This window comes from Ruditapes philippinarum, unplaced genomic scaffold (genome assembly GCF_026571515.1).
Source record: "Ruditapes philippinarum isolate M1 unplaced genomic scaffold, ASM2657151v2 ctg1949_1_1_1_1, whole genome shotgun sequence".
Taxonomy (NCBI): Eukaryota; Metazoa; Mollusca; class Bivalvia; order Venerida; family Veneridae; genus Ruditapes; species Ruditapes philippinarum.
This window is the reverse complement of record NW_026860101.1, coordinates 102,442-130,029: the sequence shown is the minus strand read 5'-3', so window position 1 is coordinate 130,029 and position 27,588 is coordinate 102,442. Positions and strand designations below refer to the sequence as shown.

The 27,588-nt window shown below is 32.1% G+C and overlaps 1 protein-coding gene across 1 annotated transcript in view; it reads left to right on the top strand.

Moving 5' to 3' along the window:
- The window catches only part of LOC132758902 (uncharacterized), a 132,052-nt gene extending 106,188 nt beyond the window's left edge, over window positions 1–25,864 (top strand). Inside the window, exons 18-43 of the mRNA XM_060750611.1 lie at window positions 147–891; window positions 1,249–1,398; window positions 1,912–2,371; window positions 3,295–3,521; window positions 3,904–4,026; window positions 4,970–5,074; window positions 5,463–5,570; window positions 5,845–5,961; window positions 6,369–6,524; window positions 6,937–7,045; window positions 7,427–7,553; window positions 10,030–10,208; window positions 10,426–10,530; window positions 11,217–11,358; window positions 11,813–11,937; window positions 12,266–12,443; window positions 13,044–13,203; window positions 13,546–13,648; window positions 13,977–14,182; window positions 15,310–15,441; window positions 15,953–16,147; window positions 16,549–16,599; window positions 16,933–17,082; window positions 17,699–17,932; window positions 20,039–20,300; window positions 21,640–25,864. Of these exons, the coding sequence (XP_060606594.1) occupies window positions 147–891; window positions 1,249–1,398; window positions 1,912–2,371; window positions 3,295–3,521; window positions 3,904–4,026; window positions 4,970–5,074; window positions 5,463–5,570; window positions 5,845–5,961; window positions 6,369–6,524; window positions 6,937–7,045; window positions 7,427–7,553; window positions 10,030–10,208; window positions 10,426–10,530; window positions 11,217–11,358; window positions 11,813–11,937; window positions 12,266–12,443; window positions 13,044–13,203; window positions 13,546–13,648; window positions 13,977–14,182; window positions 15,310–15,441; window positions 15,953–16,147; window positions 16,549–16,599; window positions 16,933–17,082; window positions 17,699–17,932; window positions 20,039–20,300; window positions 21,640–21,797 (4,807 nt within the window). The 3' untranslated portion in view covers window positions 21,798–25,864. The remainder of the gene's footprint in view (window positions 1–146; window positions 892–1,248; window positions 1,399–1,911; window positions 2,372–3,294; window positions 3,522–3,903; window positions 4,027–4,969; window positions 5,075–5,462; window positions 5,571–5,844; window positions 5,962–6,368; window positions 6,525–6,936; window positions 7,046–7,426; window positions 7,554–10,029; window positions 10,209–10,425; window positions 10,531–11,216; window positions 11,359–11,812; window positions 11,938–12,265; window positions 12,444–13,043; window positions 13,204–13,545; window positions 13,649–13,976; window positions 14,183–15,309; window positions 15,442–15,952; window positions 16,148–16,548; window positions 16,600–16,932; window positions 17,083–17,698; window positions 17,933–20,038; window positions 20,301–21,639) is intronic.
- Window positions 25,865–27,588: the final 1,724 nt, after the last annotated feature.

Genomic DNA, 27,588 nt, shown 5'->3' with positions numbered 1-27,588 from the left:
ACCAAATATGGCGGTACATATGTGCAAACTCGTGAGTTTCGTCAGAATGAATTGTATCAAATCAGTAAGATATCATACATTATAAGTGTAATACGAAATGTAGTTTTTTTTATATAAGAACGAATATTCTTTTCATAATTTTACAGAGTTGACGAAGTTTTCTACGAGGCTGGCGATTCGCATGAAAGTGACACTGAACTTGATTTTGAATCCTATCAACCAATCAAACAGCTTTGTAGTGGTCATGACGTCATGATAATAACGCCATCTTTTGCCCGTCTAAGTCACCAATGTTTACAGTTCATTAATCAAGGAAGTACGCTTGTCCATTTGGAGGAAGAAAGTGGTCGAGCTTGTATGTGTTTCTTAAGACTTGAGGCTGACAATGCCACACTTACATGGAAAAAACCGAACTGGAGTGCTTTACGCGGAAATATATCAAGCCTTCCGGATTATGTATTACGCGGAGATTTCGATTATAGCTCAATACAAGCAATGTATACGCGATACTGTAGTGGTGAAAATGTGTTTGATTCAATGGAAGAGGGCTATTTGGATTTAACAGTGATTAAAGATGTCAGTTGGGCCCACGAGGACGATATCGATCTCTCAACTACATCCAAACGATATGGACTTGAGGATATAACTCCCGAAAAAAATTGTATTTGTTTAACATATGGTAGTTCATTAGCTGAAAATAAACATCTTCATTTCGTGGGACCAAAAAATGTTGTTAAAACATGGTATCAGGGACTCCAGACTATCTGTCTTGCTGTGAAAAAGTTACACAAACAGACGGACAAACGAATACAGTGGTTAAAGATGCAATATTTACAACTGTTTTATGATAGTGAGAAATGCCAGGGCCCAACCCCTGCTGAAGCAATACGGGTAAGAAAAACTGTCGCACACACCTAAAAAGATTTCATTTATTGCTGTAAAGTACAGACTTAATTTCATTTCATACCTATAGTTGTTTAAACATATATGACAAAAAAATGGATAAAAGTATAAAAAAAATACCACAATTATTATAGAAGTCAATCTGACTAAAGTTCAGATCTTCTTATGTCTACATGTAAACTATATGTACTTAAGTCAAATTGTTATTTAAATGTAACAACGTGGACATAATACTTAAACATTAAAATACATGCACTATTGGCACAAACATATTTATATTATATATAACTCAGTATGTATTTAAAATTGAAATTTGATTTCTATTTCAATATGTTTATCTTCCAGGTATTTGGTGGACGACGATGGACGCCCGGGGGTCCTCAGGTGAGCAACACCCTCACAGAGAATACCTCGTCCTTTAAACGTACATCCAGCTTCGTGATGGGCTCAAATATCTTCAAGAAGAAACCTTCCAGTACATTTCAATCAACAAAAGTAAATATATTTACAGTTCGTTCTTGAAACGTCTGCATTTTCTTTACCCTAATAATGATAATATGATATGGATTAATAATGAAACAAAACTTGATATTATCTAAGATTAAAGAAATATTGAAAATACAGATTATACAAATATTTTCGTTAGAAGATTTTTTCTTGGGTCGTACTGTCATAATTTAGCGTTCCTGTATGATTAGCGTGATTTATAATACGTAATTTTTTAGGTTCTTATGATAAGTGTTTAATGTTTTGGCATTTGAATAGACAGGTGTTCGTTGAATACATTTATTAAATTTATCTGTAGAGAAGTTCAAAGAAGTTGTCGTAACATTTTAAATAAAAGATTTTGCCACTTTGTCGCATTGCTGTTCAGTTGTTTATATTTGATAACAGAAACAGTTTTTGTAACAAGTTTTATTATAAGGTATGGACTTTTTATGCTACATTTCTATCAAGAGCAGTGTAATCACATTTTAGTAATTTCATTAACATGTTTAACTTTTTCAGGAAACTAGTCCAAAGCCATCTCAAACACGTGAAGGCTCCAGTTCAAGTCTCAGTAAAAGAAATAAACGATCTCCGAGTCCACAATCCCGCAGTACGCGAACTAGTCTCGGAAGTAATGTGTTAGCATGTGACACTAGCAGTGAAACAAACGTAAACATTCCTTCACCGAAAGATGGCGCCTCTCGTTCTCAGAGTCACCCGTGCACGTCCAGTTACATCACTAGGTACAGAACACGACGGCGCACGAGCGTTCTCGGCAAACATTTAGTGGGAGAGAATAAGAATAATTCCATTACACATTCGACACGGTTGTCTTTCTTTGACTTTCTTGATCTGTTCAGATCGTTCGCTCTTCGGAGTAGAAAAGACTTGAGAGATTTGTTCGAACAATTTGCAATAGCAAAGCCAAGTGGTTTAAAACAAGGGAGACAATACACACATTCCGTCACTAGTGATGCTAGTAAGTATTATACATGTACAGAAATTGATCCGGATATCTGCGATTATGTATTCAACATAGTCGTTATTGTTTTATTTTCCCTTTCAGGAAATATATATAGCCTTGCCCTTCTTGCTTATTCTTGACAAATATTTTAAGATTTACTCCTCAATGCCAATCTGTAACTGATACAGCATCATTATATAGTTATGTCCCTTGCTTCAGTTTCAGTCTTATTAAACGCTGAAGAAAGAATATGTCAAGAGAAATTATTCTCGTGAATAAATGTTTATTTAAGATGAAGGTGAATGAATCAGATAAATTATTGCAATTATCATTTAAAGATAATCACGAACATGGTTCATGTCAAATTTAGCATACATATTCTCTTGGGATATTACTTTGTATATTTGTAAAGACCAGTTGATTCAGTTAATTAGCAACGTACTAATGCAATTAATATAGTTGGTGTCTTTTTACTTCAAATATATTTTTTCCTAATTCAATGTCTGTTTTTCTGGAAATTTTTACAGTGTGGAGGATGAAATTTTTACCAGTTTGTGTTCAATATATCAAGATAAATTGTCAATCTAACAAATCAGCTGTCTGATGATACTTCATCAGTTAAAGTGCTGATTAAATGTTATATCTGTCTAGCCCGGAGTCTACGAGACAATCCAAACCACTAATCTCTATGGTAACAAGTTTTAAAGAAAGAACTAATCAAATTGTATACTAGATTGTTTTATACTACAGACAATTTTACAGGAGCTTTGGTCTAAGATAACCGTGAAAACGTGTCGTTTATCTGCTTCTTTGGCTGGTTAATCAGAAAAGTTCCTCACAATATTAGATAAAAAAGAAATGACATTGTAGAAAGTATAGGACCATTGTAGATTGTAATGGCGATAACAAAATCGAAAAGTATTTTTTTTTTTTTTCAGACATTCTTACAAGAAATACGAGTTATGATCTCAGTCATTCCACTGACCCATCTTATGTCCAGCGCCGTAAAATATGTGACGCCATTGCTGTGGCGAGTATATTCGAGAACTGTGCTGGTGTAGATACCTCACAGAACCGATGTTTGAGTCTCAAGGAGTTCCGGGAGTTTCTAGAAGACTACCAGGAGGAGCATCTCGACGACACGGATATTTTATCTCTTATCAGGGTACATAACTTATGTTTAAACCCCTAGAAATATTCTATAAAGACTTCTAACATTGATATTATCCAAGCTATATTGAACTTAGTTATTATATTTATTATCTTAGGATCCCGGATGTAACATACTTTGCAGACTTGTTACTTTGTTTAGACGTTGGCTCTCTTTGTCAAATCAGTCTTAAAGACAACCTTGATTATATAAACCCTAGGCTTTAAAGCTAAATCTTTTAAAAAAATAGTTTGCGTTTTACAGATTTAAGATAATTATAGAATATTTTGCTCTTAACCGTCTAAATATACCTTGTACTAGTAATAATGATCTAATAAACTATATAATCTTCAACTAAGGAATAAATTTTGTTTGATGACCATGTTTATTTCTGTAGAAACACGAACCGGATACAGTACTTAGAGACAACGGGTTCTTGTCATTTGAAGGGTTCGCTAAATATTTGATGGACAAAGAAAACTTCGCCTATCTTTTCGAGAAAACAAAACATAATGACGAGGTACATTTATCTTTATGTTATAATTCTGTCAGTTGTCCTGTTTTCTGTATTTACTACATATAAAAAATCTTGTTGTATATGTCAATCATAACGATACAGTATATCACGGACTTTAATTGGCAATTAAAATCTCTGAGTATATGTAAACATACATAAAAATGAACTTTATTCGGATTGGGTAAAGTTGTAAGATATTTCTTGTCATGATTAGAAATTATGTTTGTTTTTTTATGTTACATGTATGGTACTTTAAGGTCGAAAGCTTCTGTACCAAAAAATGTTTACATGTTTATCTGTAAAGATGTGTAATCTAGTGCCATGGACGCCGGAAATATACATTGCACATGTAACGGTCACTTATAGGGGATTATTTTCAACCTGTGACAATGGATACTCTACAGGATACAATGGCGGTTTAAATATAGCTCGGAGTTTTATACGTGAAACTCTGCCCCTTTTTGGAATTCGAGACCTAATTTCAACATGGCGGAGGAGTAAGACACAGTATAAAACTCTCGAGTTTATGGGAGAAAATGTGTTTATAAGCGACCCGGTAACTTAGTTGATCTAGCTATTGGTCGATGTCCTGTGCTCGAGTCAAGATAAGGCTGCATATTTTCACCCCTGTGACATATAATATAGATATATGGACTGTATCCCTGTCTCATATTAAACATATGAGCCGCGTCACGACAAAACCAACATAATGGGTTTGCGACCAGCATGGATCCAGACCAGCCTGCGCATCCGCACAGTCTGATCAGGATCCATGCTGCTCGCTTACAGACCCTATAACAAGTAAAGAAACTGATAGCGAACAGCATGGATTCTGATCAGACTGCGCGGATGCGCAGGCTGGTCTGGATCCATGCTGGTCGCAAACGCATTATGTTGGTTTTGTCGTGACGCGGCTCATATTAAACATGTTGTGGGTTTATTTTAGGATATGGATCATCCACTAGCGCATTATTACATTGCCTCAAGTCATAACACATACCTTACATCACATCAACTAAAAGGTGACTCGTCAGTTGAGCTTTACAGTCAGGTAACATTTTATGTCAATTGAATTTCATACAATTTTTACATCTATATGACTTATCATCGACTTTGAAGGGTTGGAATATTTATGTCAGCTTTAAATGCAGTTGACGGTATAATGTTTTGAATATTCTATCTAAGACATTACACGATTCGTTTTTCATTAAGCATTTCTTAAGCCAGAAATTTCATAGCCATTAAAATTTTATTTGTGGTTTTATGTTTACTACAGACTTAAAGGCAAACAAAATTAATCTTTACTTCTGTTATCTTGACAGTAAATATATGTGTGTTGGTTTATTTCTTTTATACTTAAAAGGTATATACAGGACCCATAAAAATATTAAATAAATGTTGTATTCTTTGTCCTGTATATTTATAATTTTATTATATAGATATTATTATCTGGGTGTCGTTGTGTCGAGTTGGATTGCTGGGACGGTGATGATGGACTTCCTATTATATATCATGGACACACACTGACCACAAAAATATCATTCAAGGTAATCACACGGTTTCTTACTCAACTTTACACCTGAAATATATATTAAACTTCGTGGTGAAGTATCGGTAGAAATGATATGACGGTGGTAATAAATTCTTCCTGAAAAATAAATCCATAAATCTGTTACAATTAAAATGTATTCCTACAGACGAAAGTCGGGCTAATGTATGTAATTGCTTGTAGTGTTCATAACTAGGAAAGAAAACACAATTGTCAAACCTTTATGCTGATTTAAAGCTAGGTTTTGTGAATATATAATTCTGTGATTTCAGTTGGTGGTGGAAGCCATTAATAGGAGTGCATTTGTGACGTCACCATATCCCGTGATCCTCTCGTTAGAAAATCATTGTTCCATAACACAACAACAAAAAATGGCGCATATATTCCGAGTAAGTTATTGGTTTAAATAAATTAGTAATAATTGTAAAAACATGTAGTTCGTGTGTTATTGTTTGCTGTAAGATATTTCCATTGCATAGTTTACTGAAATAAAAATACATTTTTTAAATTTTAACTCGTTATTTTTAACTTACTCCCACTCCCGCACATGTTTTTAACCAAAGTGAGAAAATGCTGCAGCAGCGGCCCTTCACTATACTGGAAGAAGAAGAAGGGGAGGCAATATTTTCAATATGTTGTCTCGAAACACATTAGTTCAATGGTAAAATTTATTTCAAACAAAAAATGCAATTGATTGAGTGAAACGTGTAAACGAATTATGTGAATAATTTCTAGGAAAGAAATATAATCCTAGATAGAGATTATGATATAAATCTTCAATTATTTTTTTTCGCAGACGATATTTGGAGACAAGTTGGTCACACAGTTTTTATTTGACTCGGACTTCACAGACGACCCTGTGTTACCCTCACCGAATCAACTTCGCTATAAAATCCTGATCAAAAATAAGAAGATCTGGGAAGAGGGTGATCAACATGCAACAGCAAAAAGAGTAAATTATTTAGAATTTTCTCATGTATGATAAAATATTTATTTCTATGTCAGTGATCAGCATGTAATTGTATTATCAGCTTCTGGAATTTAACATTTTTGTGTTGATTTCTCTATAATGATTTGAACCTCAATTTGAATATTGATATAAATCTGTTATCGTGTGAAATATGTGTATAATGCTATGGTAAGCAATAAAGTATGCTCACGATATTTCACGAATTCGGTACTTCCGGATATCAAAGAGGATTCGGATAACAAAAGATTAAAAAGTTAATAAATTGATGTTCAAACATAGCCGATGACATTTAGAAGGATAAGTTTTCCCCATATTTCCGTTAGTATTTTTCTTCTTCAAAATCTACTAATAGTAATTTACCTACGTAAAGTAAAACTTACTATTTAATATTCAGGCTTCAGCGTTTAGTCGGAACTACAGTATGGTACTGACAGAGAGTGGCACATCTCAGGACTTTGATTTTGAGGATGATGATGACGACGAGGAGGACGACGTTACCATTGGTAACAAAATATCACTGTTATCATTTAGTAACAATAGAAGTTTTTATATAGTCTATGTAGAACGATGTTATTAGAAATATATGTCATTTTTACAAGTTGTTTCGTCTATTTTTCAATTATACAATATGATACATGAATACTGCCGATTATATATATTGATTTTTCCAGTTTTTAAAATTTTCTCTTGTAGATTTTGCGTGATATTTCCTCCTTTTAGTTACTTTTATTGCATTAATGTTTAAACTTTATAAAGATTAAATCCATTATAATTGTTATCATGAATGTTTTTGATTCCTACATTTATAGAGAAAAAAGATGACAAATTTCAGTAGCGATGATTTTACTAAAATACCAGTACATAAATTGAAATTATCATTATAGTGACGTCGGTAACTAACGTGAAGGAATCCCGACGATCTATGGACAGCCAAGAGAGTCGAACAAGTCCCGACGGTGATGACAAAGATGGTCCAATGCATCCTTCCGGTTCCTGTGGCGACCTGGCAAGGTAAGTTTATATGTGAAAATAATCACCAGTGAATAGTTACATAATCAGAATTACATCTGCTTACTAACAATATATACTTTATATTAAATGACATTACCTGATGCATTTTTCATAAAATGTAGTAGTTATTTAGTTTGGATGAATGAGTTATATTGATGAAGTTTAAAATGCTTTTATATCACTAATTTGATAGATCACGAGTTCAATAAACATATTATCAGCTCGGCGAGCATATATTGTTTTATTCAACTTTTCATAAATTAAGTATAAATCTAAAGATATAATATTTATTTTAACATAGTTATTTTATAAACAGAGTCATTTTTGCTTTGACGCGCCCTATACTGAACCATTAACATTAGCGCGCTTTAAATGGCTAATGATACTTTATGTACAAATGACGTACGTCAAAGATGTTATTACATATGTAATTTCTAGTAATTATGCGTTTTTATTAAACTTTATTACATTCTGTGCATCGGTTTTTGTGATTAAATTAAGTACTATTTTTATCAGTTTATGAAACGTTTTATTCATCACTTCATTTAGAGTGCATACCATTTATGGTTTCACATGGTAAAATTCATTTTAAACTAAACAATTTTTTTTTTTTATATATTTCAATAAATCAGTTAAAAGCTTGATAATGTTAAATAAAATGCTGAACATATATTGTAACTACCATTTACTAACCAGATATTCTGTTGTTTGCCAGTTGTGAATGTCTTCCCTTCACTGAATTAATATGGAAATATTTACTAAAAATGGTGCAAATATGTGTTTTTTTATGTAATTAAAGCCACGAAAAGCATGATATAATAATAATTATATGGATTGTTACAATTTTATGCTGTTATTTATTTACTATACTTTTTACTTACTATCATGTATAGTATATAAAATTAATTTTGTTTAATTATAATGTTTTGATATGTAGTTATAAATCTATTTATGCGTACGTTGCGTTAGCTATGATGCTTTATCAACGTTATGTTACGTTACGTTACGTTATGTTATGTTATGTTATGTTATGTTATGTGGTTGAACACAATATCAGTTTGTATGGCAGTCTGTATGAGTATTATACTTGTATTGTACATGTTTATTGTTGTACATGTTCTTGAATCACCGACACTTCGAACTGAAATAATATTTAAAGGAACTTCACTGAGTTTTTTTTGATGAAACTGGAATATTTTTTCAAAATTAATGTTTGATTTGATGCACATATAATATAGATTAATACTTCGTGTGCAAAACGTAAGATCATTAGCTTACTTTGTTCTTCAAGAATAATTATTTTAATTGTGAAAAATGAGCCAAATTGAAAACCGTTGCAACGCTTTTTACTCAAATTGGACTATAAATAGCACACAAATACCTTTTTCAAAATATTTATGAGTTTATTTCTGAATTATCTTTTGCATTGTTTTTCTGTTTTTAGTGCCCGAGCTGATCTATGTAAGAAATTATTTTTTAGGCTTTCGGACCTCAGTGCAGTTCCTTTAAAATTCATTCGTAAAATTCATTTTCTGTTCATGGTATCAAGTTTCGTGCTGTTTGTCATATATGACAACGCATAATTTAAAATATTTAACACATGTATGTTTAGCAAAACAATCTGCACAAAATGAATATGGCGCGTATGTCTATTTGTAGCATTCATGTCTTAACTGAATTAATCGTAAAAATATCTGTTCTTATTACAATGATATGTAATAATTGGTATTAGTTACATTCTACTCATATTGTATGTAGTGATTTAAGATTTAAATGGTACATGTAAAGTAATGATATTTATTGAATTATCTTCTAAATGCAGTATAAAGTCCGTTGATCTATGTGCTAATGTTGTCTTGTCAATAAAGGATTGACCTGTGTAAATTGGCGCTTATAACATGACATGTGATCTTTAGCACTGAGCTAGATGTCTTGTTAACTATCAGGCATGTTCAAAATCTTGTCAGAAAATTGGATTGTTATGTCAACCAGACTTCCATTTTGTCTGAGAATCACGTGAATGTGTCTATATGTCCATGTTCGAGATATATTATCTTCCCAGACGAACGAGTGTGTATGTCAATCAGTCGGTCTACATTCTCATAATTCCCCTTTACTTATCAACATGACAGAATAAAAAAATTATAGATAAGATGATGTAATAAACAACATAATTTGATTTTTGTTTAAAATAAATACAGTCAAACTTCATCGACATTTAGACAAACTAGCATTCTAATTGGACAAGATGACATGGCGGTCTGTAAGTTAAAAGTAATATGATAAAGAACGAAAACATTTACACAAAGCAGGATGTTTCTATGACAAAAACGTGCATTGGCTGCTTAAAGTAAGACAGTTATGGCGTTCCATAAACGATAATGATTTTCAGTGAATATTGTTGTTACTCAGTGATTCAGTCCCGCTTTCACTTGTGCTTGTTCTTCTCTCTTTCCACTTATTGTAACTAATGAAGACGAGCGTCATCTTTGTTCAGTGAAAGGAGTCGACCAAAAAGTCACCCGGAATTAGACTGGCAATTTGATGATGATATACAAGACCCGAAAAGTCAGGTAAAGAAGCCAAAGAAAGCAAGTCAGATCGCAAAGGAGCTCTCCGATTTGGTAGTTTATCTACAAGCTGTAAAATTCAGAGGTATATAAATTTTATTATAAATATTGATCAAAATCAATCTTTAAGGGCATTAATTTATTAAATCATCAATATATTAGGTTAAATCATGTTACAAGCCTATATTATTCCCTCAAAGTACTAGTAATTAGATGTATCAGGCGTTCATAATTAAATGATTTAGTTTGTTAAAATGTCACCTGAAGCATTCATTTGACATATGTATAAATTACGTTGATAGGTTTAAATGTCAGTCCAAACTCGTCGATGAAACAACGTTATTCTAAACCTGGGGCAGCTAGGAGGTTACATAGTGGAGTATCTGGCACGCCACCTGCGTCTCTAGGTTTGTACTCTCAGTTTGTAGTTTTTACCCCGGGTCACGGCAGTAAGCCATATTGAATTTATCAGAGCACAGTTCAGCCACTATATCGTTCCTGGGTGGGCTGTCAAGCAGTTTACAAGTACTAGTTGCCTTCACTTTTGCAAAGAACAAGTAACTTCCATTACTTATAACTTCTGTGCATGCCAGAGCAAAGGTACAGTGCGAATGACTGTAAAAAGTATTTCATGATCAAACACAACGAGTGACATGCACCGTCCGGGAATTGAACCCTGGCCGTCCAAATCACAGTCCAACGGTCTACCTGTTGAGCTAACAGTACGGCTCTCTGTTTACTCGTATACTCTTACGGACCCATATGTATTGAAATGTATCTTACCTAGTGACATAAAACATGGAAATATACAAAGAAATAAAAGGATAATGACAAAACTGCATTTAGTTCTGTTTGTACTTATTGACATATTTTGACATAATTCTAAAATATGTATTTAAGTGATCTTTTAAGTACAGAAAAGATAAAAATAAAAAAGGTTACCCCTAAGTTTAAATTTAAGTGGAGTTGTAAGAATATGATAAAAGGTCCAGGCTTTAGGAGCTTTATATATTTATTTAATTCTTGGTACTTTATTCTAACCAACTTTGCTTTATTGTAACTTGCATACATGTTTTACATACATATTTTACAGATCGGGCAGATCATAATATGAACATGGGTATATCATTGCGCCAGAAACGTCCAGACAGTACCCCATCTTGTTACCTAGTCTCATCTCTCAATGAAAACAAGGCCAAACAACTATGTCGCCGTAATCCGAACCTTGTCATCAAATATCCTTTTTTGTCTGAACATTTTAGTCGTAATTTCATTACATCTTGAATTGAACAGTTCATCAATTAAGTTCAGAACATTTTTTTCACATATTATTAGTATATTTATATTTATGATGTAGACGTCATTCTGATATCTTTGTAATTATTGTAAAGTGTTTTCTGTTCTTGTGTCATATTGAGAAAACATTTGAAAACAAATCGAATAACATGCATGCAATGACATAATTTATGGCCTCTAGTTTGGCTGACTAGAATTTGCAATCAAGTTGAAGGTTTGATATCTTAATACATTGTACAATAAAATAAGACGCCTGGACAGGACATACCTAATGGAAGTTCAGTTACATTATTAGTCGTATCTTATACAACCATCTTATCGCATGTACTATCAACATAGTTAAATGACATTTCCTAGTAAAAATCGCAGAAATAATTTCCTTAACAATATTACCCATACAGAGAAACAGCTGATGCGGAGTTACCCTGCCGCTATGAGAATAGATTCGTCCAATTTTAACCCTGTTCTATTCTGGGCATTTGGCATCCAAATGGTAGCTCTCAATTATCAAACTGAAGGTAAATCTAGCATTTCATGTCATTCTTGTTACTTTATAATGAGTGCATTCATATGTTTATAAAGGTAAATTCAAACTCAATTTTGTCATGTGGTTATTTGTTTAATTTATTCAAGAATGTAAAATGTTTTTTGAAATTAAAGCATTTTCCTTTTACTTTAATTAATATCAACATAACTTCGGAATATTATTTGCCGATAATATGCTTACATTAGTTGACATCAATGCGTTTTTATGTAAGCGTTTCATTCTGAATATATATAATTAAACTTGAGAAAAAAATTCTCGTATATGACATAAGTTAACGTAATTTGTTTTGTACCTATTAGACACAGCGATTGCCGTCAATACTGCAATTTTTGAGCAGAACGGTCAGAGTGGGTATGTGTTAAAACCGGCGGTAACCTGGGACAAAAGTCACGTGATGTACAATCATTTTAACCCCCTGGATAAGGAGTTTGACGGTCTTCATACCACAGTTTTGACATTACATGTAAGTATAATATTGTGGTTGTTAACAAATAAAGATAAACCACTTACCTCCCTCTTACTTCGATTGATCACAATAACGCCGGAAATGTTGAATTCTCTGGTATAATGAGCAAGGAGCATTAGATATGAACGGCAACAATTTAAGAACGAAGGTCGATATGACTTGACATCGCTCCTTTCAACTTTACCATCTAAGAAAATAAAGATGAACTGAACTTACACATGGCACGTTCAGCAAGATATTGTCGTCTGTGACGCACGGTATAAAGTCCCCGTACGTACATGTAGTATGGACGGAATATATACCATGCCGAAAAAAATGCTACCTATGGTACTTGTTCTTTGCAATGATTTAGATAATCTCATTAAACTTTTTAGATATTTCTTTTTAAAAGAAGTAATTAACGCACTTTAACGTACATGTACGTATATATGTATATACCGGTGCTCGACAAGAATTACAAAGAGATAATCTTTAGTGTACTTATCTTTGCAATATACTTAAATGTATATTCAATAGTTTATATAGATAAGTGTCTTTATACTAAAACCAACAACGTTTGTATAGGTCATATAACAGAACTGTAACTGAATATCATGTTTAAGTTTATATAGTATTACGTTAATCGGACAATATGTCTGTACTAACTACACGGCTAGTACCCAAGTTGAAGTTGAGGTAATTGGTATACCTGTAGATTGTGCCAAACATAAAACTAAAGTCATTCCTAGAAACGCTCTCAACCCTATCTGGAACGATGTCTTCACATTTCAGGTTTGTACTCGTATTGTTTTAGTTGTAATGAACACCATAATAAAGTAATCTTTTCAAATAATAATATGTAACCCCGTATTTTCTACTTTTACTTCTTTTATTTTCGAAGACTTTATATGTATGGAGAAACCTTCTATAATACAGATATGTGATAAAGAAAACATACTTAACAAATATAAATTATAATTATCAACGAATAATGAAAACATAAACATGCATTTATGGTTATACTTTATACGGAGCACATCAGATTCTTATTTATCCAATAAGTATTTCTGTTTCTTTTCACTGTTTATAACAAAGGATGTTTATTTTTTATTGATGTAATAATGAATATTACAGGTGATGTATTCGGAGCTGGCATTTATCCGTTTTGTGGTGACAGACACTATAACAAGTCATATTGTATCTCAACGAGTCATTCCTCTAAAATGTTTGAGACCTGGTACGTATTCTAATCCCAGTTCTATTTAAAACAAAACAAATTCATAACACTTAGTATATTTTTCTGATTTAACAATTAATTTATAATATGAACATAGATTTTTCAAGTATTAGATTATTTTTTCAGATTTGTTCATTTCTTATATTGAAATATAAATATTTGTTTATAACAATTTTAATATATTAATTCAATTCTTTAAGAATTTTACCAATAAAAAACTAACACACTTTAATTTATTAATTTATAACTACGTTTGAACAAACGTTGAATAACATAGTATTATCAAAAAAGATGAGGAAATGATTTGAATTTGGTATTGGGATTTCAGGTTACAGACATGTCAGATTACGGACAGCGACCAATCAGCCGCTAGAACTAGCTACAATATTCATCTATTCTAAACACGAGGAGGAGCTGATAGAACCGTGTAGCCGGCTCGAGTATTCCCAGGATTCCACTTCAGCTATACTGAAATCTGTGTTCACAAGGGTCAAGGACATGTCAGAGACGGGCAAGGACGGGAAAGATATACATGTAAGATATACCGTGCTAGTATATTAAGTTATTACTCTGAAAAAAAGTATATTGTTAACCTTGTGTTTAAAAGAAAAAACAAAATGTTTTTTATTTACATGGATTTACCACTTAATTAGTAAAACAAATTTAAAGAATAAATCTTCCATTTCCTATTGGGCAACAGTTCAAAACACTATCCCCTCCACCTAGGGCCAACAGTTTGACTGTTCTCAAATCGCATATGAAATAACTGTATAATATTGTCCAGTTTATAAGACTTATCTTATTCAGGCAGGACAATACACCTATATATTTGATAAACACTTCAACAATTCGTTTACTGTAACATTTTCAAGATCTCATCTAAACTTTATAGGAGTGATTAATATCTATTCATATAATGTTAACATTCTTATTCTCTCCCGAGACATTTGAACTTTTGACAACATTGTAAAGCAAACATTTCGGACAAATTTTTATTCCTATGATTAATATACTCATAAACCGGGAGTACAATCCGGAAATATGTATAGATAATAAAAAGCCAACATGTTTGATTCAAGTTTCAAATTTTAGTTATCAATAAGATATTGAATCATCAAAACACTAAACATTTTACATTTATTCCAAGGTTTATTAAATTCAAATATTCCGTGTTCTGAGTAAAATATATAAATTACTTTTTGAAAACGAACATCATTTGAATAAATTTGAAATAAAATGCCGCATATCAAGACATAACCCGTTAGTTTTAAAGTTGAGTCAGTTCTTTAAACTATTTATAAAGCTCGGAAATTGAAAAATGTGTCTGGACCAGCGTAAAATAATAAAGTCTTGAAATAATTTGCATTTTAAGACAGAATATTTTAGTTTTTCTGTTGAGTTCGTGTTTAATAATATAACTGGAGCCAAACATTACTTCAGATAAATTGATATAAAGTAACAAACTTAACCTTGTATTTTAATAACATTCGTCTGCAGATTGTTTTATCTTTAACAAAAATGTTCTGTTTTCTGTATCGTTTGTGGTGATTTCTGGCATTTCATTTAAATGATTTAACCATTAAAACTGTTAAATACAAAGCAAAACATGCTGCTGCTGCTGTTCACTCTTAGTAATGACAAGGTTTTTGTTCTATTTTCAGTTAGCAAATCCGATTGGTACCAAGCTTAAGAGACGCATGTTCTTCATTAGCGTGTTTGGAGTGACGGCACCTGACGAGTACGTCATTCTAAAGGTCACCCAGGACACATCTGTATATGACGCCATAGCTCAGGTAAATTTTACCCCTCTTAGAAAAAACAGCAGACAACCGTGGGTCATACCATTATCCCCACCTTGCTACGCCCTTGTCAACTATCAGTGTGGGACATCTGTCTTAGTCATAAACTTGGCTGGATTTAATTCCAACGTCACATTGAAACTTGATGTGAAAATTTTAACATGTTTTATGATTAAAACAGACACTATATACATTTATGTTGCAATGATAAAATAACTATAAGTTAACAAGTGCTGTGCAAGATGGGATAAGGGTTTGACTCCCGAATGTCTATGAGAAAGAATAAAAAACTAGTATTCTGGCCACATTAAATAGACATATATATAAAATGAAAACAAAACAAATTCTAACATTCTTATGATGCCTTAGCAACATTAATACCTTCAAATTAAATGTATATACAAGTAAATAAAGGTAAATGCAGATCTTAAATTACACAGGAAATACTTAACGCATTTGTAAAAAAGTCATTCTAAGGACTAAAATAGATATGAAATATTTGCAGGCGTTAGTGAAAGCTGGACGTACAGATGAGAAGGTAGCTGATCATGTACTGGTAGAGGATGTACAGAACAGTTGGGAGAAAAAGGAACAAGAGAGGTCCAGCTCACAGAGAATACTGAGTATGTCAGAGAAACTGCTACAAGCTCAGAATAAATGGAAAGGTGCTGGAAAATTTGTTCTGAGGAAAGTTAGCACTGTAAGTTATTATCGTTTTTTTTCTGATTGATAGTGATTGTGACTAGATTAAACAAATATCAATATTTTGACCTCCTTAGTATACGTTTGTAACTTAAATGTTTGACTTTTAATTAGATTTACTTAAATACAACATGTAAACCATACATGTAAGATAAGTCAAGTAAAGATTTTGGAGAGACAATCATAATCCTTTTTTCAGAAAGACAGATATTCGTGTTATTACTGAGATGAAATAAATATCCTTACTATACATTTGATAGCGTACGTCTTGCAAAATGTAGGGTATCAATTCTTATTTAAAAAAAATAACTATGAGCACGTGTTTTAGACATCAAAGTAATATAATGTGCTGTAAAATACGTTTTTAAAATATTATGATAATTATATTAATTGTTGCAGGACCCGAGTAGCAGAGCGTGGGTTACATCAATGCTTGCCAAAGAACAACGGGTATGCAGTATTTTTAATTTATTGTCGGTCTGTGGGGGACAGGTGTTGGTGATTGGGTATATTATTGTACTCCTACATAACTGCAAAACATAGCGCCTGCTGTGATGTAGATTTCGAAGCTATGCACGAGTTCAATGGAACCAAGTATTGTACTAAACAGTGTAGAACAATATCAATGAATAGTTAGTTACATTAATAAGCTATAAAGACATAAAGCGACTTGCAAAATAACAACAATAGAACGAATGAAAAGAAGTTGAATGAAATTATTATAAAGATATGTTATAATATCAAAGATATGATGATTATATATTCAAACTATTTGTGTTACAGAGAAAGTGTGATAGTGGTAACAGTCCTTCTGGTGACTGGGACAAAGACGAGCACATGTTTCTCGTGTGTGTTTACAATGTTTCCCCCGACCAACCATATACCATTTTCAAGGCGCCTATATCCAGTACATCGCAAGATATAATTACTCAGGTAGCTTGATAAACATTTAAAATGCTTAATATATAATTATTTGAAATTAAGAATACGTAAGAACCTTTGTTAGTTTATCTTTTATCAGGCTAAATATCTTAAAAAGACTCGCCTATTATAACCATTAATCATTGTAGGAAAGATTTATAAAATATGCACTGACTGAATAGCAAACATCGCATACCATGGTCAGATGGCACGGCTGTCCCGGTTGGTCTGCATTGGTAGCATGTGTAGTATTCGTTGGTGGTTAAGGAATGCTAAAAGTAAAAATAAAAAAGTGGCGGTATGAAGCTTGGCACACATCTGGTGCCCGGCTCTAAATCTCACGTTTATGCTAGGTTAATGTGGAACTGGGTAGAAATTACAGAATTCTGTATTGCAAATAATATTCTTTACTTATCTATTAAAATGCATTACTGTCAAAATTAAGTGTATTTTTTCTGACACACTTTGGCTTTCTAATTGTTCGTGTTTATATCTACTGGACAATTTGATACAATGTTTCATTTATATAACTGACCTTCCTGATTACTTGTTTAACAACAAATTACACAGTAAACCTGTCTTTAAGAAAATGTTCAATATTACATTGGAATTGCTCATTATATTGTAGGCAATGCGTAAAGCACACCGGTCAGGTGAAGAAGATCCTAGAAATTTTTTCCTGCTAGAAGAGCTGGACGTACAGACGGACACTCTCAGTGCCGGCAAGAAAAGAGATAGCAGTGTATTCCGACGAATCTTGTCGGCGGATGAAAGTGTTTACCAGGCCCAGAATGAGTGGAAAACTAACGGAAGATTTGTTCTAGTTGACCGTGATATGGTGGAATTTGACCAAGATTTGCCTGTATGTCTACTAGATCGTCTTAAGACTTTCAAAAATATTACCTTTTAGGAATCGTATCATTTTTATTATTAATAATTTTCCACAATTGAATTATCATGTAACTATTTTCATTATAATATGCTGAAATGACAGACTATACGTTAATAAACTATTAAAGTTTTCCTTGTGATACAGATAACATGAATTTAACATTTAGAACGCCGGCATGAGGAAACGGCCCGTGACGTCATTTTACAAATGACGTCATGAGACGTTAACGTTTTCAATGACGCTAGGAATAAAAAAGTGCACTTCCCATGTCATTTTAAAGATTATTATGAATAGGTTAAAATAAGCAACTTTAAAAAGTTTGTTATTTATTTCAAGAGCTATAGAATTCAATTTCTTTAAGAATTCAATATGTCAATTACAAAATGTGATTGACTTTAAGGGTTGTTTTCTCATCCCGGAAGTAAAAGTGTTTTTTTAATAGAGAGTAATAAGAAAAGTCATTGTTTTTGATATATCTTTTGTTTATTTTTATACATGCCTTCTGTTGTTGGTGTTATTACAATTATTATTTTACCTTATTTGGTGTTGTTTTGTTTTTTGTTTTGATTTTTTTTCATGTTGTTTCTTGTAGATGTAGATGTTGTCATCTTTAGAGAGAAATGATGGTCAAGAGATTTGATAGTTAACACATATTACAATATCATTCACAAAATGTACACCGACATTGTTTGCCAAAAAATGATATTGAAACATTTGAGCAAAGGTCTTCTGTCCGTGTGCCAACTTTCTTACAAGTGTGCCAACTTTCTTACGATTTCAGATGATTCTCGAATTGGCCAAAATTACCTACTTTAGATTAATATAATGTTATCGTAACCAGTTATGACTTTTGAAATAATGGGAGTTACAAGAAAATATGATTATATTGAACGTCCATCTCTGTATTATGCACTCTGATTCGAGTAAAATGAATTTTTGTAATTTACAACACAATTACAACTTAATACAGATTTTCAAATTCCAACACACTTATTACAACATACTTATTACTGACTTTTTAAAATACAACTGTCAATATACCTATAACACATATTTAATAACAACTCACTTATAATTTTTAAATTACAACTCGCATATTATAAGATTTTAATGACAACACATTTATAACAGTAAGAATAACGAATGTCAACTTATCATATCGTTTAACAAGATATGTACAAGAAACATAAATCTTTATGCAAAATAATGTACAGCTTTGCAATGATTTATCCACCCTGCAATTTTAGCGGTGTTGTTTCAACTAAATATTCTCATTGTCCATTGATGAATATAACCCGACTGGACTTTACTACGGTTGTGATGGTTTATTTTCACCTACATGCCTTTTAAACGATTAAAATGAATTGTCATTTCCACCTACATGCTTTACATAAATAGTTCGTACTCTGCCGTGTTGCAGACGTCAATTAATGTATACCCACGTATGTATGTACACACACACTTTGTCCGGTTCATTGTATTAGAAATGAACCTTGAAATATACTGAAAACAAATATTATTAACCCAAGTTTCTTTTATAAAAACATTGCGTGTCCAATTCCAATGAATGGTCGTGTAATATTTAAACACGCCATAAATATTATAGTGGTTAGTATATAAACAGTATACATACATTATTAACAAGTATTTTAAATTGTATTTCAATATATTAGTAATATCACCAATACTATGTTATATTGATAACTGTCTTCAAACTAAACACCTATGAACAAAAAAAAATGTGTTCAAAGTACGCCGTTAGTGCGGATTCCTGTGAAAAGGTTTTAAATATACACAGTAAGTAATACATCTTAGGTTAAATACCGTTAACATATTTATTTTTCTAAGTTATTTTTGTTAGTTTTAGTGTAATTGTTAATTTTAGTTTATTCAATGTTGTTTTCTTTTGTTGTTTATTTTTGTTATCGCTAGCTCGTTGTCTGAAACGTTTGTAAGTAACATTCCTTACAATGCTTCGGAATTTATCCATACTGGATGTTGGAAGTAATTTGTCTTTAACCCTTTTTTGTCAATTGTAGAAATATTATTATTAACGTGTCTTTATTTTACTTGTAGGCGGACAGGAAGAGAAAAAGTGTTCGTGTAAAGGGACCAATGTATCAACATGGTAACGTCTCTTCAACCCTTGCTAGAAAATTTTGCTCAAAATTGTCCAGTAAATCCGATCATACAGATAGCACTACAGCCCCTGAAGAATCGCCGCTCTTACCAAGGTCACCAACAGGTTTGGCTCTTTGTTTTAGACTGATACCATGCGTATATTCAAACAGACGACCAAATAAATGGCGCCAAAATGACGAAAGGCATTATGGGTCAGGTGCGCCGGATTATTATGTTGTTTTTTCTTTCTTTAAATTTTGGTTCCGTCTCGAGAAAAACAACTTTTCAAGCTTGATAAAGTAGATTTATATGTTAATTTCAACAATTGTCTTTTTCAAAAATGCCAGATGTTCAGAACGTCTTCTAGATTTTAACCGGAAGTTAATTTGAAAGGGTCAAGAGAGTACATTTATACACAGGGAATCTGTCATTATTTTTAATCTTTCTCTCTCTGTATATATAAACAAGGGATAGAATTAAGTCGTGGCCTACCAATTATCTGCACGTGTTCGTAAAATGCATTCGCATGTTCATGTAAACTATCTAAAATAACATCTATTCAAGAAGTTAATATAAACTGCCCATTGTCCTCTTCATAAAACGTGAAACATTGTAGGAACGAAAAAAACATTTCAATATCTACTTTTTCCGGATTATTAGTACTCATTAAATAAGCGGACAGTCTGTAATAGATGTTGAGTTTGCGCATGGAACATACGGGCAACATTCAAAATAGAAGCCGATTGTAGAAATTATCAAAACGAACAAAAATTGTTACAATAATTTGTTCCAGAAGTTAATGATTGATTGGTGGTGGTGGGTGATTGATATTTAACCGATTACATGATTAAACTTTCTTATATGAACATTCGTTTGCATAAGATATCGTTTTACACGTAATTTTACAAGCCGAAATTTTACGAACATGTTTAAAAATGAAAATCGGAAGGTTATTTTTTATAATACCTTGTACATGTATCAAAATGGGACATTTTTGGAATTATTGATTCTTTCATGAAAGTCCAACAGTCACAAAATCTGTCGTGTACTGCGTTCTTTTTACTTTTTCATGAATTTAGCAATTTTGAGTTGTTTACCTTTATATGTATAAAGTGGGAAAACAAAAAACAATGAGAGAAGCCCCTTTGTGTTTATCAAGCTTGGGAGGTAAATGATCGCGCAGCGCCTGATTCATTGCCCTAATATACATCTGTATGATAGCATCTGTATGATAACATCTGTATGATAACATCTGTATGATAACATCTGTTTATTAACATCTGTATGATAACATCTGTATGTTAGAATATACACTTCTACCGTAAAATGCGCGCGTAATAACTATGTCTTAAATCACTTCTTACATCAAACGATAACAATCATAATACAGAATTAGTAATTAGAAATTAGAATTCTAACATTTTCAAGACTGTTTTCGTAACCATTTTTATTTAAAACTGTGTTCATTAGATTGAAAATTCACATATTAACCTTTGAATCTGTTCGGACGCTAAATATTTCTCCATATTTATGCAACATGTTATTTTTGTTTTCAGCGGCTGCACCTGAAAGTCCGCCTACACCAATAAATCTTTCCTTACTGCCAAGCTACACTCCGTACAGTAACGGACATCAACCGGCCAGTCCAAGTTCCGGGAGCAGTCAGTCCGGAACATCGAAATGGAAACGAATTTTAAAACTAGGCAAAAACTGATGTTGGCGGTAAATGTTCGTGTGAAACACATGTTGAAGCTATGACAGTAGATTGTGACACAACAAGGATAAGATAGAGCAAAATAATGATTGTAATTGTATTAGTAAAGACTTGTGACTAAACAATAGCATGTAGACGGGAAAAAGTTTTTCTATTATTATCGAGCGTGTTCAAAATATAATTTAAACTTTATTGTAATATCCATGTCAAAATCATGTTCGTATTGATAATGTTCATACTGATATCAAATAATGTATACACAGATATCAAATAATGTATATACTGATATCAAATAATGTATACACAGATATCAAATAATGTATATACTGATATCAAATAATGTATACACAGATATCAAATAATGTACTTAACGATATCAAATAATGTATATACTGATATCAAATCACGTACTTAACGATGTCAAATGATGTATATACGGATATCAAATCATTTACTTAATGATATCAAATCATTTACTTAATGATTATCAAATCATTTATTTAATGGTATCAAATAATGTATATTTTGATATCAGATCATGTTCATACTGATATCAAATCATGTTTATATTTATAACACATCATGTTCATAATGATATCAAATCATGTATGCACTGATATTTAAATAAAAAAACTTTCTGATATTTGATTCATATCTTGTAAAGGAACGGCTAATTATGATTGACTTTATGTAGTAAATTATGAACTGGCCTATAAATACTGAATATTTAAAAGTAGTATAAAACGCAATTCTATTTTAGTTTTTGGTGAATTTTACAGTTGTTTTTTTTTACTAGTCGTGTTTTTGTGCTAGGTGTAATCAATATTGTATGTTAAGTTGCCAAAATATTTATAAAACATAGTGCTATAATTACAGTGATATGTAATAATTGTTGTGATTTTCAATACCACTCGAATACGATCTCTTTGCTCGAGGTTATGTATACCAGAACCAACATCTGTATATCCGAGGTCATGTATTGGCCAGTCACAATATCAGTATATCCGTGGTTATATATTGACCAGTCACAATATCAGTATATCCGAGGTCATATATTGGCCAGTCACAATATAAGTATATCCGAGGTTATATATTGGCCAGTAACAATATCAGTATATCCGATGTTATATATTGACTAGTCACAATATCAGTATATCCGAGGTCAAATATTGGCCTGTCACAATAACAGTATATCCAAGGTTATTTATTGGCCAGTCACAATATCAGTATTTCCGAGGTTATATATTGACCAGTCACAATATCAGTATATCCGAGGTTATATATTGGCCAGTCACAATATCAGTATATCCGAGGTTATATATTGACCAGTCACAATATCAGTATATCCGAGGTTATATATTGGCCAGTCACAATATCAGTATATCCGAGGTCATATATTGGCCAGTCACAATATCAGTATAACCGAGGTTATTTATTGGCCTGTCAAAATATCAGTATATCCGAGGTTATTTATTGACTAGTCACAATATCAGTATATCCGAGGTTATATATTGGTCAGTCACAATATCAGTATATCCGAGGTCATATATTGACCAGTACCAATATCAATGTATCCGAGGTTATATATTGGCCAGTCACAATATCGGTATATACGAGGTCATATATTGACCAGTACCAATATCAATGTATCCGAGGTCATATATTGGCCAATACCAATATCAATGTATCTGAGGTTATATATTGGCCAGTCACAATATCAGTATATCCGAGGTTATTTATTGGCCAGTCACAATATCAGTATTTCCGAGGTTATATATCGGCCTGTCAAAATATTAGTATATCCGAGGTTATTTATTGACTAGTCACAATATCAGTATATCCGAGGTTATATATTGGTCAGTCACAATATCAGTATATCCGAGGTCATATATTGACCAGTACCAATATCAATGTATCTGAGGTTATATATTGGCCAGTCACAATATCAGTATAACCGAGGTTATATATTGACCAGTACCAATATCAATGTATCTGAGGTTATATATTGGCTAGTCACAATATCAGTATATCCGAGGTTATATATTGGTCAGTCACAATATCAGCATATCCGAGGTCATATATTGACCAGTACCAATATCAATGTATCAGGGGTCATATATTGGCCAGTACCAATATCAATGTATCCGAGGTTATATATTGGCCAGTCACAATATCAGTATATCCGAGGTCATATATTGACCAGTACCAATATCAATGTATCCGAGGTCATATATTGGCCAATACCAATATCAATGTATCCGAGGTTATATATTGGCCAGTCACAATATCAGTATATCCGAGGTTATATATTGGCCAGTCACAATATCTGTATATCTTTTTATAATAATCCTAATTATACAGTTACTTGTATGTGTTATTGTGTGTAATGCAAAATGTACTCTTACACTGCTGGAACCGAACTCGGTTAGCCTTTGCCACCAGGACAGAATCATGTCAGAGTGCCCGTTAAGTCTGACAAAACAATACAGAAATATGTTACCTGACTAACCTAAAATGTTCATATTGATGTCCCTAAAATGATAATGGAAAGTTCCAAAATGGTACCTTGACAAGTCCATTTAATAAACTACTTAAAAATACTAATTCGGGCTACATTCTTACTACCACTTTAGGCACGCTTTAAATTTTGTTTTATATGAAATGTAATTTACTAGGTTATACATGTATGATATTGGAGTCCAGTTAAAATTTAGACATGCATTTTTGTATGATCAGATTTTACCAAAACTATGTGCGCTATGTATTGTAAATAAATAAATGTAATGTTTGTTATATCTTTAAAAATATTTTAAACAATGTGATTACGAGAAAAATAGATTTTGATATCATTGTTGAATTCATAACTAAACGTAACAGAGACTTGTTACAAGAAATACAATCTGTTTCTTGGTGTTTTAGATATGCTGTTTAGTTGTTACTGTGGAATAGCACATTGTTATTCGTTTTGTACCACAATGACGTTTGCTCTGTATACCATTATAATAATTGTACATTCTATTTTCTACTTTTTCTGCAGATTTTTGTTGTATTTTTTTTTTTTTTTTTTTTTTTGCCGGATATTAGTGTGTTATATAATTTATTTAACATATTTAATTGTATAATATAATTTTGTTATGTGATACAACAAAGCAAGTTTGCAATGATGCCAATCTTTATTAAAATGGTTTAAACTTTAAATCCTTACTTGTTAGAAGTGATGACTATAATTTAATATGTTTGCAATAATTTAATATGTTTCCGTGATAAAAGCCAGACAAACCTTCATACATTTGTACCGCATGACCCGCCTCAAAATGGCAATTTCTAAATTTGATGTAAGTTTCTTAAATTACCAAAAAAAAATTCATAAAATATGATTGTTAACGTACTGAATGTGAGAGTGACCAGCCTTTGTCTCCAGTATAGAGCCAGGCCAGTTTGTACAGCTCTTTTATTAGTAGCTCACCAACTTCATATTTTCATCATAATATCCCACAAAAACTGAAAATGAACAGTTCTATAATAGAAGCTGGACAAGTCACTCTCAGAAAGTCAGGGTTAACCAATATTGACAATATAGTGACCATGATGATGATAATAATTATAAACATGTAGATTTAACTATAAACAAAATATATATTTCACTTAATCTACATACTTGTATTTAGGAATAAGGGGGTAATTCTTCGTTAAAAGTTCTATAAATTAAGTATATATAAATGTTAGCGAAAAGGAGTGGCATCTGTGTTAACAAGCGCGCGGTGTGAGTGCTGAATTATAATGAAGGGGAAAATGATCTCAAAATCATTTTGTAGTGCATACAGATAAAGTAATTGTTTTTAATTTTATATTACATTTGTTATTTATTTCATTATTCAGAAGTGAATTAACTTCGCAGTGTATCTACAAGTACAATATTCGCTCATGTTAAGTTGTATATAACTGATGACGTTTTTTTGTTGTTTTGTTTGTTAATTAAGTCATAACGTTGTTGTATTTGGGTGTATGTCACATTTACGACGTAAACCTAAAGTAAAATGGAAAAAAATAAAGTGAATTTAAATCTTTATATATCTTTTTTTATAATACTTTTCACCCCATTTCATTTCGGACTTTAATCTTACTTTGAAATCCAAATTATGAAAAAGTTCTTCACGCTAAAATCGCCCCAAACGACACAATTGAAAGTTTTGAAGCTCGGTTTGATTGCGGCAGTTTTTGGGCGGTACTAGAAAGTTTAAAGTGTACCCTCCACGCCCCCACCCTAGCACCGGTTTAACCTATAAGCTTTATTCGAGGATTTAGCAGACTATAAGGACGGTACTGATAGTTAAGCTTTACTCGATAGACTGATATAAAACTACAAACTATCTGCTAATATAATAGTTGTAGCAGCAAACTTTATACACTTAAACCAGGTCAATGTAATACTGTTTTATTATTGTACGAAATGAAACCAGTAATAACATACTTCAACAAATCTTTACCCTATTTCGGTTATCGTTTTGAATGGTTCAGTGGACAAAGATGTCTTGCATTATGTTAAATTTTAATCACAAAAATTGAATAAAAGTAGCATTAGGTTAAATCACAATGGAAAATAATCGTAAACCGAGGAGACCATGTCAGTTGCCTAAAGCTTATTATTTTCTATGTAAATGGTTTAAATCTGGCCGAGATATGAGCCGCGTCACGACAAAACCAACATAGTGGGTTTGCGACCAGCATGGATCCAGACCAGCTTGCGCTTCCGCGCAGTCTGATCAAGATCCATGCTGTTCGCTTACCAATTCTATTACAAGTGGAGAAACTGACAGCGAACAGCATGGATCCTGATAAGACTGCGCGGATGCGCAGGCTGGTCTGGATCCAAGCTGGTCGCAAACGCACTATGTTGGTTTTGTCGTGACACGGCTCATATGATGTCTTTGGTTAAAAAAGTGACTATTTGCCATATTGTTACGATGCTCAACATGAATAGTTCTCACAAAAAAAAAAACATTAAGCCTAAGAAATTGTTTTATTTTAATTTACATGTAATTTAATTTCTTAAAAGTTCTTAATATTTCGTCTTCTTCTACAATTTCCAAAAAGTACTCTTTAGTCATTTTTATGAACCATCTAGCTTTTGATTTTTTTTTTCTAGCAGTAAGTACAATTAAAGTCAGTTTTTGCACGGTTGTCAAAGTACTGCTTCGTTTACATTTTGTTACTCTTATGATGAATATTTTCATATTTCAGCGCTATTTTCTTCCAGTGATAAACATCCTACATGATTTAAAACCGCTACTTAAAGGTTATAAAACTCGTGTTTACCATTTCCAAAAAAGGAAAATAAAATCATTTCTGAAACATAATGTGCCTTTAAGAGAAATCTACTGAACCATAAAATTTAAATAGCGTTCATATATGACTTACTTAATCAAAGTAGGTGAATATTTTTCTTAATGATATTCAGGTACATGCCTCAGCGCAATAAATTATACAAAAACAACATGTGCACGATTTAACCTGTTAACTTATATATATACCAGTTCATCTACGAGTTTATTTATTTAAGTTAAAGGAGACATATCTAACTATCTTAAGAATGTTAATGTGGAATATATAAAATTGCATGAATAAATTACATGTTTTCTAATGAGTTGAACAACTAACACACAGTTGTAGTTCTCAAGCGACTTGGGGTCTCCTTGTAATTCACCACAATCATCAATATCATAAATTAAAACTATCATAATTATATAGTACCTGTATAAAGATTTAACAAAATGACTCATTCAAAAACATA